The sequence below is a fragment of the Myotis davidii genome, unplaced genomic scaffold (assembly GCF_000327345.1).
Source record: "Myotis davidii unplaced genomic scaffold, ASM32734v1 scaffold249, whole genome shotgun sequence".
Taxonomy (NCBI): Eukaryota; Metazoa; Chordata; class Mammalia; order Chiroptera; family Vespertilionidae; genus Myotis; species Myotis davidii.
Window position 1 is genome coordinate 5,077,842 of NW_006300367.1, and position 18,109 is coordinate 5,095,950.

General features: G+C 46.0%; 1 protein-coding gene across 15 annotated transcripts in view; it reads left to right on the forward strand.

Annotated features, from left to right (window-relative positions):
• The window catches only part of LOC102768505 (CLIP-associating protein 1), a 138,951-nt gene that overhangs the window by 15,053 nt on the left and 105,789 nt on the right, over positions 1–18,109 (forward strand). For 7 of the 15 annotated variants that reach the window (XM_015572489.1, XM_015572491.1, XM_015572490.1 and 4 more), the window contains exons 8-14: positions 2,192–2,251; positions 3,747–3,824; positions 5,545–5,712; positions 6,247–6,296; positions 7,101–7,268; positions 9,034–9,081; positions 9,551–9,574. In XM_015572489.1, the coding sequence (XP_015427975.1) occupies positions 2,192–2,251; positions 3,747–3,824; positions 5,545–5,712; positions 6,247–6,296; positions 7,101–7,268; positions 9,034–9,081; positions 9,551–9,574 (596 nt within the window). The remainder of the gene's footprint in view (positions 1–2,191; positions 2,252–3,746; positions 3,825–5,544; positions 5,713–6,246; positions 6,297–7,100; positions 7,269–9,033; positions 9,082–9,550; positions 9,575–18,109) is intronic. The other 8 variants (XM_015572494.1, XM_015572497.1, XM_015572501.1 and 5 more) reach the window with 3 other exon arrangements.

Below are 18,109 nucleotides of genomic sequence, written 5' to 3' on the forward strand. Positions count from 1 at the left end.
CCATCCCGAGAGCCTCACTCACTGCATTACCTCCGGAAGGCTCCATCTCCAAATACCATGTTTGGGGATTAGGGCCCCAGTGTATGCATGTTGGGTTAGCACCACTCATTCCGGAGCAGTTAGCAGTTCTGGTCTCTGCTGCAAAATGTGAGTAGCAAACTACAAGCCTTTGACAGTAGGAATGCCCCCCCCCCCCCAATCAATTTCTGAGCCACTCCCAGATTGCTGTTCTGTATTCAGTCAGAGCAAGTACCGTCAGAATCACATGTCTTAGTGCTGGAAGGAATGGGACCACCTGGCTGTCGCTCTGCCTGTAGAAAGGCATAGAGGGCCAGAGGGGGCAGTGTAACCTGTACCTACCTTCGCTCTCTAGAATTGCTAAGAAATGCATTGCACCACTTCCCTGCCTTCAGAAGTTTATCATTAGAGATATTAAAACCAGTACACAAAGCAGCGTAAGAGTGAGTTACAGCACTCAGAGAGCGTGATCAAAACCAGCAGATAGCATGCTCCAGGAGCTTCGCAGGAAGTGGAAACGTGAGCTGCCTTTTTGAATGATGAGCAGGTGGAGAAGGGACAAGTTCTAACCTGATGTGTTAATTGGTGATGTGGGTAAATAATGCCAACATAGATAGACTTCCGTGTTTGCGTAAGTCTAAAAAGTTGAAAACAAAACCTAATTACAGGTGTATTTTTAATTAATACTTAAGACAAGAATTAGTACTAAAGATGGCTGTTTGCACTAAGAGATAACTCCAGTGTGTTTCCTTGGAGAAAGTTTGCTTGCAAACCCCCAAACTCCCCATGTTACCACCCCTAGGATTGGGGTGAATATCTCTCCTGTGTGCTTTAGAGCCCCTGGTGCTCTAGGCACATGGTAACCCTTTCTTGTGTGTCGAGCTCCCTGGATTGTGTCGTAGTTACCATCCTATCTCTAGCATCTAGCAGAGGGCAAGGGCTTGTTAGAGATTTACTGAGTGGTTAATTGTATGGATTATGAGGTTTTGAATTAGGAAGATCATGGGAAGGAAAGTCGGGTCATTCGAGAAAGTTCACCTTCTGACCTGTTTCCTCGAATGGGTTCCTAAAACCATTAAGATTTCTTCCCACAAAGATGGCTACCCTGGCCTTCACCCAAAGTGGTGATGTCATCCAAAGGAGAGGAGACAGGAATGTTCCAGTGCACAGATCAGACTGAGAAATATCACCGACGTGAAAAGGCTGAAGGAGAAAGGCTATTGAAAGATTGAGGAGAGGAAAATGGCTGAGTAGCTAGAAAAAAGGGATTTTAAGCACTGCCTAGAACCTTCTTAACAGGAAAATTTGTCAAACACTTTTTGTTTTTCAAAGACACTGCAGGGCGGTGTCTTGATTCTAGCCAGTGAAAGAGCCCTCCCCTCCAGGCTTCCACCCAGTCACGTCAGCTGCCTGCTGTTCCCGCCTTTCCTGGGGTGTCATGTTGGTCCTGCCAGGGCTCCATGGATAGGGGATCCTTTTAAGCATGAGGTGGCCCCATATCCATCTTATGGGCACATCTTATGGGCGTTTTTTACTTTTTTTGTGTGCAAGGCATTCTGTGAAATTAATGCAAAGACCAATTGCCTGATTCTGTAATATATGTTGCTCCTTTGTGCATGTTTGCGTCTGTATTAATGTGTTGTTTGAGGTAGAATAAACACTTGAGAACTATGACCCTGTGGGTGATGTTCCTGGGGGGAATGTTTGCATCCTGTCCCTGTTGCTAGCTCTGATTTTTCTCTTGACCACCATAGATGCTTCATTTTTTAAATTTTCTTTGACTTTGTTAATTCTGATTCCATCTTTATGTTCCATTTTTTAAATCATAAAAATTAGAAGTCACTTATCAATTATAAAAAGTAGTGTTGGGCCGAAACCGGTTTGGCTCAGTGGATGGAGCATTGGCCTGCGGACTGAAGGGTCCCAGATTCGATTCCGGTCAAGGGCATGTACCTGGGTTTCGGGCACATCCCCAGTAGGAGATGTGCAGGAGGCAGCTGATCGATGTTTCTCTCTCATCGATGTTTCTAGCTCTCTATCTCTCTCCCTTCCTCTCTGTAAAAAATCAATAAAATATAAAAAAAAAGTAGTGTTGGGTCATTTAAGAAAAAAGCTTTTATTTTTACTAACATACAAATCACTAAGTTACATATTTTTTCTTTACAATTTTCAGACGCTGTTTTGAATTTTTAGATTTACTTTTACAAGAATGGCAAACACATTCACTGGAACGGTGAGCATCCAATTTGCTGTTTTTTTTCCTCTGAATTGAATCTTGAGATTTAATGACTCAATGAGTGGTCCACTTTCTATCAGCAATGAAGGAATCTAAGCATTTGTTCTCATGACTGCATCTGTTATTTCTACTGCTCTGAGGCACATAATAGCCTGGAGTGAACTTCACTGACTGGAGGATTAGTGTGTCTAGAGGTGTGGGCAGATGTGCAGTGTGGCAGCCACACAGCCCGGCTGCCCCTTCGCTGACTGGTCCTGCAGCTGGCCTCCTGTGGCTCAGGTGTTCCGAGCAGCCTGGGTAGATCAGAAAGTCTCTTTATTCAGATTGGTGTTTGGTAAGTTTCACATCATCATAATGAAAACTGGGATTATGACAATTCCTGAAGAATAGAAGCCTGCCTCAGAATTTTGAGTCATTTTTTGTTATTTCTGAGTTAAATTTGGAGAAATAAATGCTGATTTTTGTGTCACCCATTTTTAATGACATATCGTATAATTTGTGAAGGCCTTCATAGCATATTAAACTTATTAGAGTGGGATTTTAATAAGTTGAGTGCTCCTGGGAGGCCCATTTATGCTGCAGTGGTCCCTGGGGCACATTTCACCTGGACATACTTTGCATCTAGAAGATAGTCTCACATTCTTTTTCAATACTTTCTTGGTTTTTAATCTCATAGTAGTACTAGTATATCCTCTTTATTTGGTGGCAGCTTTGGAATTTAGAGGAAAGTGGAATGAGGATTTAATGTGGGGACAAGTGAAGAGAATAGAAAAGCATGAAGACCTCAGATGTAGCCTCATGTATTCATTCACCTTCCAACTCTGTGTTTGTCACTAAATACTGAATGAATGAAGGAGTGAGGGAAAGACTGTGAATGGGCTGGTAAAATTGGTAACTGCTCTTTGTTCTGTGAAACTATTCATTCCAGCTTTTCCCTTTTTTTAAAACTTTGTTAAATGTCAATGAGACAGTTTAATGATTTCTTCTCACCTAGAGTAGAACATAACTAAAGAGAATACCTATCTATAAAATGGTTACATAATTTTAAAATTGTTCATGATACATAGTGGAACTTGAAAAAACATTCTCTTTAAATACAGAAATGTGATGCAGATAGCCTCTTTAGTAATAAGATTTTAATTATCTTGTTACAAATTTCCATAGAAACTAGGTCTGACTATGGAAAAATGGGATTATTTTGTTTTGGTTCATAAAAGATTGAGCTAAATAAGTATGGCCTGAAAAAAATCAGCTTTAACTTAAAAAAAAAAGCACACCAGAGTGTACAGTTATCAGGGTGCTTGGGTGGGGGTGGGCACTGGGGCAGACCCCGGCCCCCAGGACACTCCGATGCGGAAGCTGTATTGTGACTGGACTCGGCACAAAGGCTCTACGTCCCATGTGGCCAATTTGAAGTTACGTCTCACACTTGTTTTCATCTGCACAGCACATACGTTATTAATGGTTGCTGCTTTCTTTTCTAAATGTCCAGGCACATATCAGTATTAGCCGAAACGATAAAGAAGGGAATACATGACGCCGACTCTGAAGCCAGGATAGAAGCCAGAAAGTAAGTGTGTATTTGTACACCACCTTTTCCTGCGCTCGGGTATTCTCTGGCTCCTTCAGTGAGCCCTGCTGACGCCAGGCCAGAGTCCACAATGACTTCTCTCCCGCGGTCAGTCACAGGAGCGTCAGGTAGTGTTTGGGGGTGTGCGTCACAGTTAGGGGAGGGGTAGCGGAGGCTCAGGATTGTCCCGGTGATGACTTGCTGCTGCAAGTTTGAGGCAGTTCCTCTCCGTTCACAAGGCTATGGCCCCGGACGTCCAGTACTCCCCAGGAGTAGTTTTGCACTGTGACTGTGAACACCAGAAGTTTCATGCTAAGTCTTTCTCAGGCACAGGAGCGCATAGATGAGCACTGCCAGCCTTGCCTGTGGCAGTTTTTTCTGTGCTTTTGTGGTTGATCAGCTTTTCTCCTTGACACAGGTTAAAACCTATTCTTGCCCTAACTGGTTTGGCTCAGTAGATAGAGGATTGGCCTGCAGACTGAAGGGTCCCGGGTTCGATTCCAGGCAAGGGCACATGCCCAGGTTGTGGGCTCGATCCCCAGTGGGAGGCGTGCAGCAGGCAGCCAATCAATGATGCTCTCTCATCATTGATGTTGCTCTCTCCCTCAACCTTCCTCTCTGAAATCAATAAAAATACATTAAAAAATAGCAACAACCCTATTCTTATAAGCATGGAGTATGGTTATTTTACTTAGCTGCATTAATACGTCCTGATCAATTACTTCCTGCTCTTTGTTCTCTCAGATAAATTCTATTTCTCTGGTTTCTGAGTTTTTGGAGGACCTCACTATGACAGTGAAGTGCTCACCACAAGCTCATCTTGGTGGGTGGTTCCTACCAAAGTAACTGACATAATTAATAGCTGGTAAAAACTATTAGAAGGTATTTGTTAATGACCTACTTAAGCTCTTTTTATCCTTGTATTATTCCCCTTCCCCAATTCATTGTAGTTCTTTAGTTATCATTTTAAGTAGTTCTGAACATCTTTCCTTTTTTTGGTACACATTAGGGCAATTTTTAAATACTCCAAATCAATGAGTGTCAAATTACATTGATAAAAACTACCATTAGTCCTGGCAGTGTCTCTAAATGGTTAGAGCGCCAGCCTGTGCATCAAAGGTTTTCAGGTTCAATTCCTGGTCAAGGGCATGTACCTGGGTCACAGGTTCGATCCCTCCTGCCATTCTGGGTGCTTGCACGAGGCAACCCGTCAAAAATATGTCTCACTTCCATGTTTATTTCTCTTTCTTTCTCTCTATCTCTTACCTCTTATCTCTTATCTCTTTATCTCTATCTCTATCTCTCTACCTCTCTCTCTCTCTCTCTCTCTCCCTTCCACTCTCCAAAAATCAATGGAAAAAAAAATCCTCCAGTGAGGATTAACAAAACAACAAAAACTGCCATTTGTGACTCCCTCAGGTTCTAGGTATAGTTCTCCATGTTTCAGCTCCCTCTCCCTTAAGGCTCCCCAGTGTTCTTGCAAGTGAGCCTCTTTAATTTCCATTTTGTAATGAGACTGAGATTCAGAGAAGTTCCTGCCCAGTGTCAACACGCCAGCACGTTGTGCGGTCCGCCTCCTTTGTTCAGGGAGTCTTCCGTACCCAGGCTCCGGGGGCAGGGAACCAGGCTGCTGGTCCTGGGACGTGTCCCGTCGGGCACGATGCAGAGCTCAGCGAAGCTCCTGCGCCCCCACGGTAACGGGGAGCTGTGTTTTCCCGAGGTGCTACTGGGGGTTCCACAGTCACTTCAGCAGAGAAGCGGAGCACTTGTACCACACGCTGGAGTCCTCCTACCAGAAGGCCCTGCAGTCCCACTTGAAGAACTCGGACAGCATCGTGTCTTTGCCGCAATCCGATCGCTCGTCTTCTAGCTCTCAAGAGAGTCTGAAGTAAGGTTCATTCGTGTGAGATTTTATGTTTAAAGTCTGCTGCATGAAAACACACATTCTAGCTGTGTTTTTACATATACAGGCCTGTTATAAGTCCCCCTTCAGGTGGCTCTGGTACGAGGTAAGACGCCATGGGAAGGGTAAGAAATAGTGGCCTTGGCCTTTGCCATACGTCGATTTTAGTTACATTTATGTGATGGTTCAGTAGTAGAGTTTAGTGTCTTCTGAGAGCTCAGCAGTTATAACCGCAGGACAGGCTTGTAAAGGGAGGGCGTTCTGAACCTGAGGCTGAATGTCATGTCACCTTTACTCTGTGTTTCAGCATCTGTCTCTAGGTGGGACTGCTCTCTGTGTGTTTGCAAGATAGTCCACATTGGAATGGTAAAGCTTTCTCAAACGGGGCGTTTATAAGATTGTGGGCCAACTTGCCTGAGAAATTCTGCAGACTCCGAAATCATTCTTCATTATCATAATTTCCAGTTATTGATTGTACTTGTATTAATGAAAATAAGCAGGTGTCTACTTTATTTCCAGTCGGCCGCTCTCTGCCAAAAGAAGTTCCACTGGAAGTAGCGCCTCTAGAGGTAAGCAGATGGGCTGGGCATTGCGGAGGCTGTGACTCACCTTGGTCAGGGCCGCATGGAAAAAAAAAAACAGCCCCAGCTTCGGCCCCTGCCCTGGCCCAGCCCCTGCCTTGGCCCCAGTCCCAGCCCCTATCCCCTGCACCAGCCCTTGCCCCGGCCCCAGCCTCAGCTTCAACCCCAGCCCCAGCCTCGGCCTCGGCTGGTCTGCAGTGTGCGCTCCCCAGCAGAGCTCCCCTTCTCCAGGGCCGTGAGCTGTGAGGACAGCTTCTTCAGGCAGAAATTAAGCTCTGACCTTTCCTCACACATGTCCCCCCAGCATGTGGATCCTGCCACACGCAGTGCGGCTCCTCCACTCTGGCCACCGGGTCAGGAGCAAAGACCACGGGTGCTTAGGGCAGCGGCAGCCCCGCGGCCTTGGGCGGGCGGGAGCGGGCAGGGGTTCTCCAAGGGGGCGGGCCACTAGGTAAGAGCACACTTTTGCCACATTGTGAAGAAACTGGCCAGATGTGAACAACTTTTTGTTTCACTTCTCGTACTAAGCAGAAATGTGGTCCATCTCTGTGGGCTTTATTGTAGTCTGCGATTGCAAGAAGACAGATGCAATAGTGCATGTAGTTGCAGTCCCTTCTCTTTCCTCATCATGCACTGAACTGTCTTCAGGGACCAGGAGAAAGTGTTGGTCAGTGCTGTGTCCAGCCTTTGTTAAAACGATATTTGCTGTAAAGAAAAGCAAAATTAGTTTAACAATATCTGTGTACAAGTCTAGTGTGGTTCTTGCTAATGTTTCTTTCGTTACCACCACAGCTTCTACTGTCAGCACCAAATCTGGGTCAACGACTGGGTCCCTTCAGCGATCCCGGAGTGACATCGATGTGAATGCAGCGGCCAGTGCCAAGTCCAAAGCCTCGGCTTCCAGCTCCGCGCCCTTCAGCTCCGCGGCGGCCTTGCCTCCGGGCTCGTACGCATCCTTAGGTAACCGGATCTCCGCCACCTCCCCGTCTGCTCCTTGAGGTGACACTTGCCTCTGCTCTGGCTCACTTAGCTCATTCCAAGAGCAGTCCCTGAGGAGCTTGCCACTGTCGCAGGGCTGCTGTGTGAGATGAGTGACTGGCCCATTGCAGGTTAGCAGCTCCCTTCCGTCAGGCGTCCCCTTTCTCTGGCGCATCCTGCTTGTTAGTGATGAGCAGGTAGCTGGTGCTCACGTGGTGTGTGGCACTGAGCACGGCCTGCCTTCAGCTCCCCTTCCTCGGAGTGGCACCCACGCGGCTCCCTTCCGTATCGCCAAAGCTGGGTTTCCTCCCTTCCTGACTTTGGTGGGAGCAGAGCAGGCAGGGTCTAGTGAGGAATTCACCAAAGATAGTCACTGTACTTAGATATTTTCTAATTTGAAAATGTAGTTGGACTGGGAGTGGGAAAGGCTGGGGGTGGGGGTGGGGAGAGGGGTGACGGCGGGAGGGGGCCTTTGAGGAGTGGGGTGGACTTGTTAGCCAGTGTCACCATGCTGTGCAGAAGAGCGTTGTCTCCTGTGTCACTGTGGGAGGAGCATGCACTTACTCTAATGACAGCCCGAAAGAGTAAAAAAATAATAATTCTCCAGAGAGTGAGTGAGTGACGGAGGGGCAGTGTCTCAGCGGACACAGCACCTGCTCTCCATAGGCTGAGGGCTTCTTTAATTTTATTTTTGTGCGAGTGAAGTCATCCAGAGCCAAAATCTGGGGGCTTAGCTGATCAGTTTGATTTTGGATTCTTTGGAAATTAATACAATTTAAACTTTTTGAAACCTGGAGACTGAATTACGTGGTTTACATATTCCAAAATCAGTCCTAAAGTTAATGTCCTAAAAGTGTTGTGTACATGGGAGCACAGTGAGAGAGCACCAAGCGGAGACCCCGGGCCTGCCACTCATCGGGAACCTGGAGCAGCCATGGGGCCCGCGTCTTCCTGGGCCCTTCAATTAGCTGCAGTCATAGCCGCCCAGCTCAGTATGTGACGGAGTCATACAGAAGAGAAAGAAACTGCAGTTATGATAGGAACATGATTAGTTTGAAAGGTAGATGCGCTTGGAATGTTTGCTAAACCAGCCTTTTGCTCTCTACGGAAATGCCTATACCTGGGCGGATAGATACCTGGGTGGATATACGTTTAGACCGGGAAGAAACCCATCGGAGCGCCTCTGTCCTGCCGTGTGGCCTACTCAGGAGGCTCTGTGACAGTATGCTGACATGCAGGCACAGCGAGAGGGAAGGCAGAACTCCCTCTCCCTCTCCTGCGGTGAAGTGAAGGCGTTATGTTCAGTTCAATTCAGTGTTTGAAGTGCTTACCAGTGTTTCAAGTACATTTGTTTCATTGCTAGAAAACCTGAGTAAAAACCATTTAGAGTCCTCAGGAGCCTCTGTTTTCTGTTCACACTGGATGTTGTAACATGGACTCTATTGTAACATAGACTTCCCTCGCTGCCAGGAGAAGCTCCCTGGCCTTTTGGCTGATGATGCAGGACTGACCTTTGGAAGCACTGATAACTTTCAGCCCAGTGTTCCCTCTTCCAGCGCTAAGACTGGAGTCTTCTCATTCTCTCCCGTTTTCCTGATGCTCTCTAACTTATGTTCAAAACGACAAACACAGCCACCCTGAAAGGCAACCTACCCTTCTGAGGAGTTGTTGCCGTCACTCTTAGGCTGACAGTTACACCTGTGCAGAGTGTAGCATTGCAGCTGACGGTGCTTTTCCGAACTTCTAGAGTCCAGACGCCTGAGGGACGATGTGGAGTCCGTAGGCCTCGATTCAGGTACCATGTGCAGCCTGGCTGCTGCGAGTAGCTGGGTAGGCATTGCTAGAGCTAGCTTCTCTGAGCTTCCTCGCCTCTGCCCTTAGTTGACTCTTTAGCAGTTTAGTTTTTAGCCCCATGTCCTCCCCCAACCTCTTCTGCGGGTACCTTGTTCCTTGAAAAAGGAACTCTTAAGAACGGAAGGTTTGGCTGAAGGAAAAACAGCAGCCACTCTCCACTGAGACCTGCCCTGGGTGCCCTTTCTTGTGTTTCCAAAGGCAAAAGCACATGATCCTGACTAACGGATTTCAGGATAAGCCACTTCACTTGCTTCCGACTCTGCTTCGCTGTTGAACTTGTTTCCTTTTTAGTTTTATTTTAAATTGTACTTTTGCTTTTTTAGTAGCTAATAACATGCTGCTTTTTAAGTTTTTAAATGTTACTAACTGTTCCCTGTTACCCCTCCCCTTGTTTTTTAATTTGCTTAAAGATGGTACTGCCACTAAAGCGGAGGGTAAGCGGTTTGTTTCTGTGACGGAGGTGTGTCTCCCTTCCACGGCCCTGAGCTCACGAATGTCTCCTCCTGCCCCGTCTCACTGAGGTCCCTGCATGCAACTGCACGCTGCTCCCTGCCCTCCTCATTGTCTCCACGGGTTTCTGCCTCTCCTCTCCCTGAGTTCTCCCTTCTTGTCCGGTGGTTCTCGTGAATGAGCACTTGAGTATGCTGTTCGTGGTTTCAGCTCTGAGCGCGCACTGGGGAGGAGTTGCGTGACGTAGTGTGCTGCTGTCCCCAGCTGCCGTCTCAGAGCTTGTGATCCTGAAGCATCTCCTCACCCTTTGTTTCCTTTTGTGTCCTTCTCTTTACTTTCATGCTTTTGTGGGCCTTCAGGATTTGCTTTCCTGTTTTGAAAATAAATTTGTGTCAATTATTCAGGTTAAAGACGGGTAAAGGTTTTCTACCAGGTAATTTATAGAAATTGTTAAAAATGCATTTCTATCCCCCAGTGATGTGACGCCATGCATTTTTATTTGTATCACTGAGCGTATCCCAGTCATTCATATGTTTTCGTTCATTCACTCCCCAGGCATGTAGTAAGTGCCTCTGCGTGCTGTGTCCTCTGCTCCACACAAGGACAGAGCACGGTGGCAAGAGTGCCCGTGTCCAGATCCACTTGTTTGGTTCTGTGCTGTTCTCTAGAAGGCCTCCCCGATTTCGCATTGGCCTTTGGATGTTAGACATGGCCGTCGAGTGTGTGTGGTCTTTGACTAGCACATGCTAGACAAGATCATCCTTTTACAAAGTCTCTAGAGAGAAAGCATGATAATGTTTCACACAGTTGGAATTTAGAATTACCTCATCTGCTTAAGATAGTGGCTTAGACACACCAACCCTCAGGATAATGGTTTAACAATTAGGGGTGCTTATTTACTTTTATATATTATTTAGGACTCTAAAAGGCTAACCTGCAGAGTAAACTGGATTTTATGTTGATATGTGTAGTTCACGGTACTTTGTTTATGAAGGGAGGGAGAGATAGAAACATCAATGATGAGAGAGAATCACTGGTTTGCTGCCTCCTCTATGCCCATTTGGGATTGAGCCCACAACTCAGGCATGTGCCCCGGCCGGGAATCGAACCCTTGTTACCTCCTGGCTCATAGGATGATGCTCAACCACTGAGCCACGTGGGCCAGGCAGCTCACAGTACTTTTAATCCGTATACTACTTCCTAAGATAAACACAGTCCCAAGATCAATGTTCTTCAAACCTCTCATAAACATTACCTAAAAGAATAGAGGTCCTGTCCTTCCCCTGAACATTCTGATCAAGTTCGAAGCAGCAGGTGAATATGAACTTTCAACAAGCCCCCCCACTGGTGATTTGTGGGGCTGGAGAAATTTGTGAAATGAAAAATGGAAAAACACCTATGCCATAACGAGAGCCTCGTTTGTGACAGGAGCCTGACGCTGGGTGTAATTTTCCGTTTTTAGCTGTTAGGAGTAATTACTTATTTTCCTTTCCCATAGAAATCATCTTTAATAGTTTCTCAGCCGAGGTGGAAGGACAGTGTGGAGGGTGGAATACAGTAATGCCAATGAAATGGAAAGTGAAAGACACTGTGAGGGGAATTATATTTTTTTCCCAGAATACCTTGATTGATATGCCTGTATAACACAGTTGAAATAAGTCTGTTATTTTAGCCAGTACTGGGATTTTTTTTCCTTTTTAAAAAAAATATATTTTATTGATTTTTTTACAGAGAGGAAGGGAGAGAGGGAGAGTTAGAAACATTGATTTAGCTGCCTCCTTCACACTCCCTACTGGGGATGTGCCCGCCACGAAAGTGCATTCCCTTGACTGGAATTGAACCTGGGACCCTTCAGTCCACAGGCTGACGCTCTATCCACTGAGCCAAACCGGTTAGGGCTTTTTTACCTTTTTAATCAGTTTTCTTTTTACTAGTCAGAGCAAGTTCAGAAATTTGCCTGTTGATGGCTGTGCTGACTGACAAGAAGTTTCTTTCTGGCCCTCATTCCAGTGGGGGAGGGAGAACATGTGGGCCCTGAATTGTACCGAGTTCAGAATCAGACAGAGAGGGCTCCTCGAGTGGAGCCCCCGAGCCTTGGTCTCCGTGTCCCAGGGCTTTCCCAGGGCTGTGCGGCTGCTGCAGAGCCAACAGCAGAGCCTTGAGCCTGGGTGAGGAGGGGAGGGGCAGAGGGGGCCCTGGGAGGCCTGTAGCTCAATGTCATTCCTCTGTTTGTTGCAGCAACATGACTGGGCAGTTATGCTTAGAAAAGCCACAGACAGTTATGAGAAAAAGGCAGCAGTAAATATTACAAAGTGTCTTGTCATAAGTTTCCATGTCTGAAATTTTGGAATCATTATGGGCCTTTTTAAAAAATTATTTTTAAAAATCTCTTAATTTTTATCATCTAGCTCCTGAGATAAGAAGAAGTAGGTATTATCATTATTAGGAGGCAAAGATGATTTTGAATCAGTGCTTGGATGATCTAAATTTAAAATTCAGACAGTACATTTAAATTTTGGCAACTTCATTATTATAGTAATTGAGAAAAATATATATTCTTTGGAGGTTATTTATTATACACATCCAGTAGTCTTTCTAACATTTATGACTAATTAGAAAAATGTTTTTTGTGATGAAACAAAAGCTCAACTATTGGACAAAAGTTTATTTCCAGGATAGCCTTCAGTGTGTTGTGTTCAGTAATTTTGGGAATTTGAAAAGGAAGCATTTATGTAGTCTATTATACTGCTCAGGAGAAAGTTTATGTCTAGATGTTGAACTTGTATGGCAAATAAATACACTGTCTAATTTTTTTTAGCTACTATATTTAGAAAATTTGTTTATTCATATTTTTCCCTGAAATAAGTAATTTCAAGTGAAGAGTTACCATGTTTGAGTGACCTGTGTGGGTACTAATAACTTACGGATAGTTTCAGAGAATAGATGATCACATGTTGTTAAGTATAGTCAGAGGCCGGCATAACTATTGGCGACTTCAAGGTTACACAATAGAAACTATGGAGCCTTGTCTGCTTTTCCGAGAGAGGAACCTAGATCTTAGTTTTACTGAGAACTAAACCATTTGGTATTATTGTACTTATACCCAAGAATTCTGAAGTGTAAGTGCTTGGCTTTTTTTTACACAATGCAAAAATATGTGTATCTGCATGTAGAAGTAAAAGAGTGTTACGAGTGTTTATCTTTAAAATATGTAAGGAAAGTTACTCTTTTTGGGAGCATATTTGTAGGTAGCAGAATTTACAACTGATCAATTTCCCAAATTGTGATTCTGTCAAAAATGCTACCTGTGAGTAGAGGTTGGTTTAATTGTGCCCCTGAGCAATGAGTCGTAAAATAGATCTGTATGCAAAATGTCCCAATATGACGACAGTTGAGATTTACCTAGGAACCTTTTAATTTTTATACCCTCTAAACCAGCGGTTCTCAACCTGTGGGTCATGACCCCTTTGGTGGTCCAACAACCCTTTCACAGGGGTCACCTAAGACCATCCTGCATATCAGATATTTACATTACGATTCATAGCAGTAGCAACATTATAGTTATGAAGTAGCAACGAAAATAATTTTATGGTTGGGTCACAATATGAGGAGCTGTATTTAAAGGGCCAGAAGGTTGAGAACCACTGCTTTAAATTGAGAATTGCCTCAGACTTGAAACATGGGGGACAAAAAACAAAACACCCTGCTGTATGAAGCTAACTGGAAATTTAAAATTACCTTAAGCTAAACGGGATATGGGAAAACCACGCCTGCAAATTAAACCAGTTGCGCAGGTTCCGTTTCCTGATTTGAGGGCTTCTGTAGAAGAATGGCAGGGTGATTGGAAAACACTTCAGCTGCGCTATTAGAAAGCCAGAGACACGGACGTTCTCTCTTTACTCCATGAAAGACAAAGACTCCACTCCTCTTACAATTCTTTGTTTTCCTCTGGGTCTGCTTTTCTCTGGGTAGATGTATTTTTCGATGTGCTTGTCCCTCCCTGCAGAATATTTTTTGTTGTACAGTTGTCTAATCTCTTATTTCTATTTCTCTTACTGTGACTTTCTTTCATATCTACTTCTGTTTGTCATAATACAATACAATACGAATGAATGAATGTGAATATGTCATTAACAAGTCAATACAGAACTGAAGACTATTTTTTCTATTTGATGCATTTATTGAGTAGGCTTTGTTTTTCCTAAAGACCACAGACTGTTTTATATAGACTATAAAACGTACACAGGCACTTCACAGTAATAGCACCAAATTAATAAAATGAAAAAACAATGTCTATAAAAGAAATAAATAACTGCGTACAGTGTAGTAGAGGCCCTTTAAACTCTGCCCTGAAGAAGGATTTTAAAGATACCCTGAGGGCTCAGTTACTAATGTGAGTCCCTAGGGCAGGCAGGAAATGAGCCCTTGACTTCACCAGGTGAGTGTCATGAGTTGGCATGAAGTCAGCTTGGCCGAGGTGCTATAGACCATTGAGAAAGTGGAGGTGCTGTGGGTCCATGAGGAAGTGGACGTGTGTGGGTCCATGAGGAAGGGGAGATGCTGTGGGTCCATGAGGAAGGGGAGATGCTGTGGGTCCATGAGGAAGGGGAGATGCTGTGGGTCCATGAGGAAGGGGAGATGCTGTGGGTCCATGAGGAAGGGGAGATGCTGTGGGTCCATGAGGAAGGGGAGATGCTGTGGGTCCATGAGGAAGGGGAGATGCTGTGGGTCCATGAGGAAGGGGAGATGCTGTGGGTCCATGAGGAAGGGGAGATGCTGTGGGTCCATGAGGAAGGGGAGATGCTGTGGGTCCATGAGGAAGGGGAGATGCTGTGGGTCCATGAGGAAGGGGAGATGCTGTGGGTCCATGAGGAAGGGGAGATGCTGTGGGTCCATGAGGAAGGGGAGATGCTGTGGGTCCATGAGGAAGGGGAGATGCTGTGGGTCCATGAGGAAGTGGAGGTGTGTGGGTCCATGAGGAAGTTGAGGTGTGTGGGTCCCTGAGGAAATGGAGGTCCTGTGGGTCCATGAGGAAGTGGAGATGCTGTGGGTCCATGAGGAAATGGAGTTCCTGTGGGTCCATGAGGAAGTGGAGGTCCTGTGGGTCCATGAGGAAGTGGAGATGCTGTGGGTCCATGAGGAAATGGAGTTCCTGTGGGTCCATGAGGAAGTGGAGGTCCTGTGGGTCCATGAGGAAGTGGAGATGCTGTGGGTCCATGAGGAAATGGAGTTCCTGTGGGTCCATGAGGAAGTGGAGGTCCTGTGGGTCCATGAGGAAGTGGAGATGCTGTGGGTCCATGAGGAAATGGAGTTCCTGTGGGTCCATGAGGAAGTGGAGGTCCTGTGGGTCCATGAGGAAGTGGAGATGCTGTGGGTCCATGAGGAAATGGAGTTCCTGTGGGTCCATGAGGAAGTGGAGGTCCTGTGGGTCCATGAGGAAGTGGAGATGCTGTGGGTCCATGAGGAAATGGAGTTCCTGTGGGTCCATGAGGAAGTGGAGGTCCTGTGGGTCCATGAGGAAGTGGAGATGCTGTGGGTCCATGAGGAAATGGAGTTCCTGTGGGTCCATGAGGAAGTGGAGGTCCTGTGGGTCCATGAGGAAGTGGAGATGCTGTGGGTCCATGAGGAAATGGAGTTCCTGTGGGTCCATGAGGAAGTGGAGGTCCTGTGGGTCCATGAGGAAGTGGAGATGCTGTGGGTCCATGAGGAAATGGAGTTCCTGTGGGTCCATGAGGAAGTGGAGGTCCTGTGGGTCCATGAGGAAGTGGAGATGCTGTGGGTCCATGAGGAAATGGAGTTCCTGTGGGTCCATGAGGAAGTGGAGGTCCTGTGGGTCCATGAGGAAGTGGAGATGCTGTGGGTCCATGAGGAAATGGAGTTCCTGTGGGTCCATGAGGAAGTGGAGGTCCTGTGGGTCCATGAGGAAGTGGAGATGCTGTGGGTCCATGAGGAAATGGAGTTCCTGTGGGTCCATGAGGAAGTGGAGGTCCTGTGGGTCCATGAGGAAGTGGAGATGCTGTGGGTCCATGAGGAAATGGAGTTCCTGTGGGTCCATGAGGAAGTGGAGGTCCTGTGGGTCCATGAGGAAGTGGAGATGCTGTGGGTCCATGAGGAAATGGAGTTCCTGTGGGTCCATGAGGAAGTGGAGGTCCTGTGGGTCCATGAGGAAGTGGAGATGCTGTGGGTCCATGAGGAAATGGAGTTCCTGTGGGTCCATGAGGAAGTGGAGGTCCTGTGGGTCCATGAGGAAGTGGAGATGCTGTGGGTCCATGAGGAAGTGGAGGTGTGTGGGTCCATGAGGAATTGGAGGTGCTGTGGGTCCATGAGAAAGTGGAGATGTGTGGGTCCATGAGGAAGTAGAGGTGCGTGCTGTGGGTCCCTAAGAAAGTGGAGGTGTGTGGGTCCATGAGAAAGTAGAGGTGCGTGCTGTGGGTTCATGAGAAAGCGGAGGCGCTGTGGATCCAAGAGAAAGTGGAGGTGTGTGGGTCCATGAGGAAGTGGAGGTGTGTGGATGCATGAGGAAATAGAGGTCCTGTGTGTCCATGAGGAAGTGGAGATGTGTGGGTCCATGAGGAAGTGGAGATGCTGTGGGTCCATGAGGAAGTGGAGGGGGAAAGACCCTTCATCCTCTCTTGACCTTGTCCTAGGGCAGTGATGGCGAACGTATGACACGCGTGTCGGAGGGGACAAGCAAACTCATTTTTTTGGTTGATTTTTCCTTGTTAAATGGCATTTAAATATATAAAATAAGTATCAAAAATATAAATCTTTGTTTTACTATGGTTGCAGATATAAAAAAATTTCTATATGTGACACGGCACCAGAGTTAATTTAGGGATTTTCAAAATGCTGACACGCCGAGCTCAAAAGGTTCGCCATCACTGTCCTAGGCAGAGGAAGAGAATACCTTCCCTGACTTGTTACAAGCTCTCTTGTCATGCAAGTTGTTTCAGTCTTCCTTCCCTGTGCTGTCTGGGAAACCCCACGCTGATGAATAAAGTGATCTGGGATGATAGCCCCCAAGGGTGCCTGACAAGAACAAACATTGAACTTTTACAGAGGAAGCCACTCTCAACCTGGTTCCTTGGGATCTCCACAGATTTAATAGGGTGGGGCAAAAGTAGGGTTACAGTTGTGAGTATGCAAAACAGTTTATTAATTGTATTAATTGTATTATTTTCCATATGAACAGCTTTAGACTACTTTTGCCTGCTCTGTATGCCAAATAGGAGTTCATAGTTCAAAATTGTGTAACCGGACAACCAAGGAGTCCGGGCTGCCTGTCACTACTCGAGCCAATTCAGCAGAGACAGGCTTGAATCATATCTGAGCGTCTATTCCAGTCCTGCCGGCAGTGTGCGAGAGCAGCAGGTCCCCCACAGAAATCTGCTCTCCCCTCCCATCAGCCAGCTGCTTGTATTGGGTAGAAGGACAAGGTTATGTGCGGAAGTGGGAATTACAGGCATGGAAAGTGGGCACAGGATAATCATCACAGGTTACAAGTCATGCGGCTGGCGGGGGAAGGGGGCAGGGGCCAGATTACAGGTAATAGGGGAAGGGGCTTGTGAAGAGCAGGTGCCTCCAGGACTAGGTGTCACGAGGTTGTAAATCTTTTCATAATGATAGGGCAATTCTTGGGAGGATGACAAACTATATTCTGATGTTAGCTCCCATATCCCAGGGCATACAACTCTCAGTGTAGAATGTGCTTTCTCTAATCAGAACAGAACCATCATGGTTAACAGAGCATGATTAATATTTCTTATAATTGTAGCTGGTCCCCAATGTATTCTATTTCTGCCTCTAATATTTACATCTGTAATGAGTTAGAGGTAGCAGAGAGAAAGAAAAGCATACCCTTGTACTTGTAAGGCTCTTTTATATAATACAAAGTAGCTGTATTTAAGTGTTTAAAAGAAATAAGTAACTTGCAGTCTGCAGAATTTATTAGTGTGATTGATCCTGCCGGTTGAGAACACATCACTAATCGGAATAAAGGCAGGGGAAGTCACACATCTCCAAAGCAAAAGCAGGAACCGCAGGAGGTAAGGGGCAAAGCTGGCCGTACCTTGGGGAATATGGAGGCCTGGGCATTTGCTGTGATGACTGATGAGGATATGGAGGACAAGAAGCAGCCCGAAACCCACCCAAGACCTACCTCGTCAGTGATAAACAAGAAGTTAACTGTTAAACTGGAGCAGATGAGAGGGAATTTTGCCATTCTTAACCTTCATACGAGGGTAGAGGACTCCCTTCAGAATTTACAGCTGCCTTTGTGGTGTGAAAACCCAAATAGATAATCATTTTAAAGTAGCTGTGGATTGCTGGTGTCCATAGAACTAGCAGAAGCAAACAGATCCATGCTGGAAGAATTCAACTGCAGTCTAGATCTTGACGTGCTGTTTAGCCCAGGTTTTATAAACACTGATGCCCTCATCACACTTCGGAGAAGGATCCTCTTATTCTCAGAAGATGCAGGCAAAGCATTGAAAATTCAACACACGTTTTTGACAGCAGCC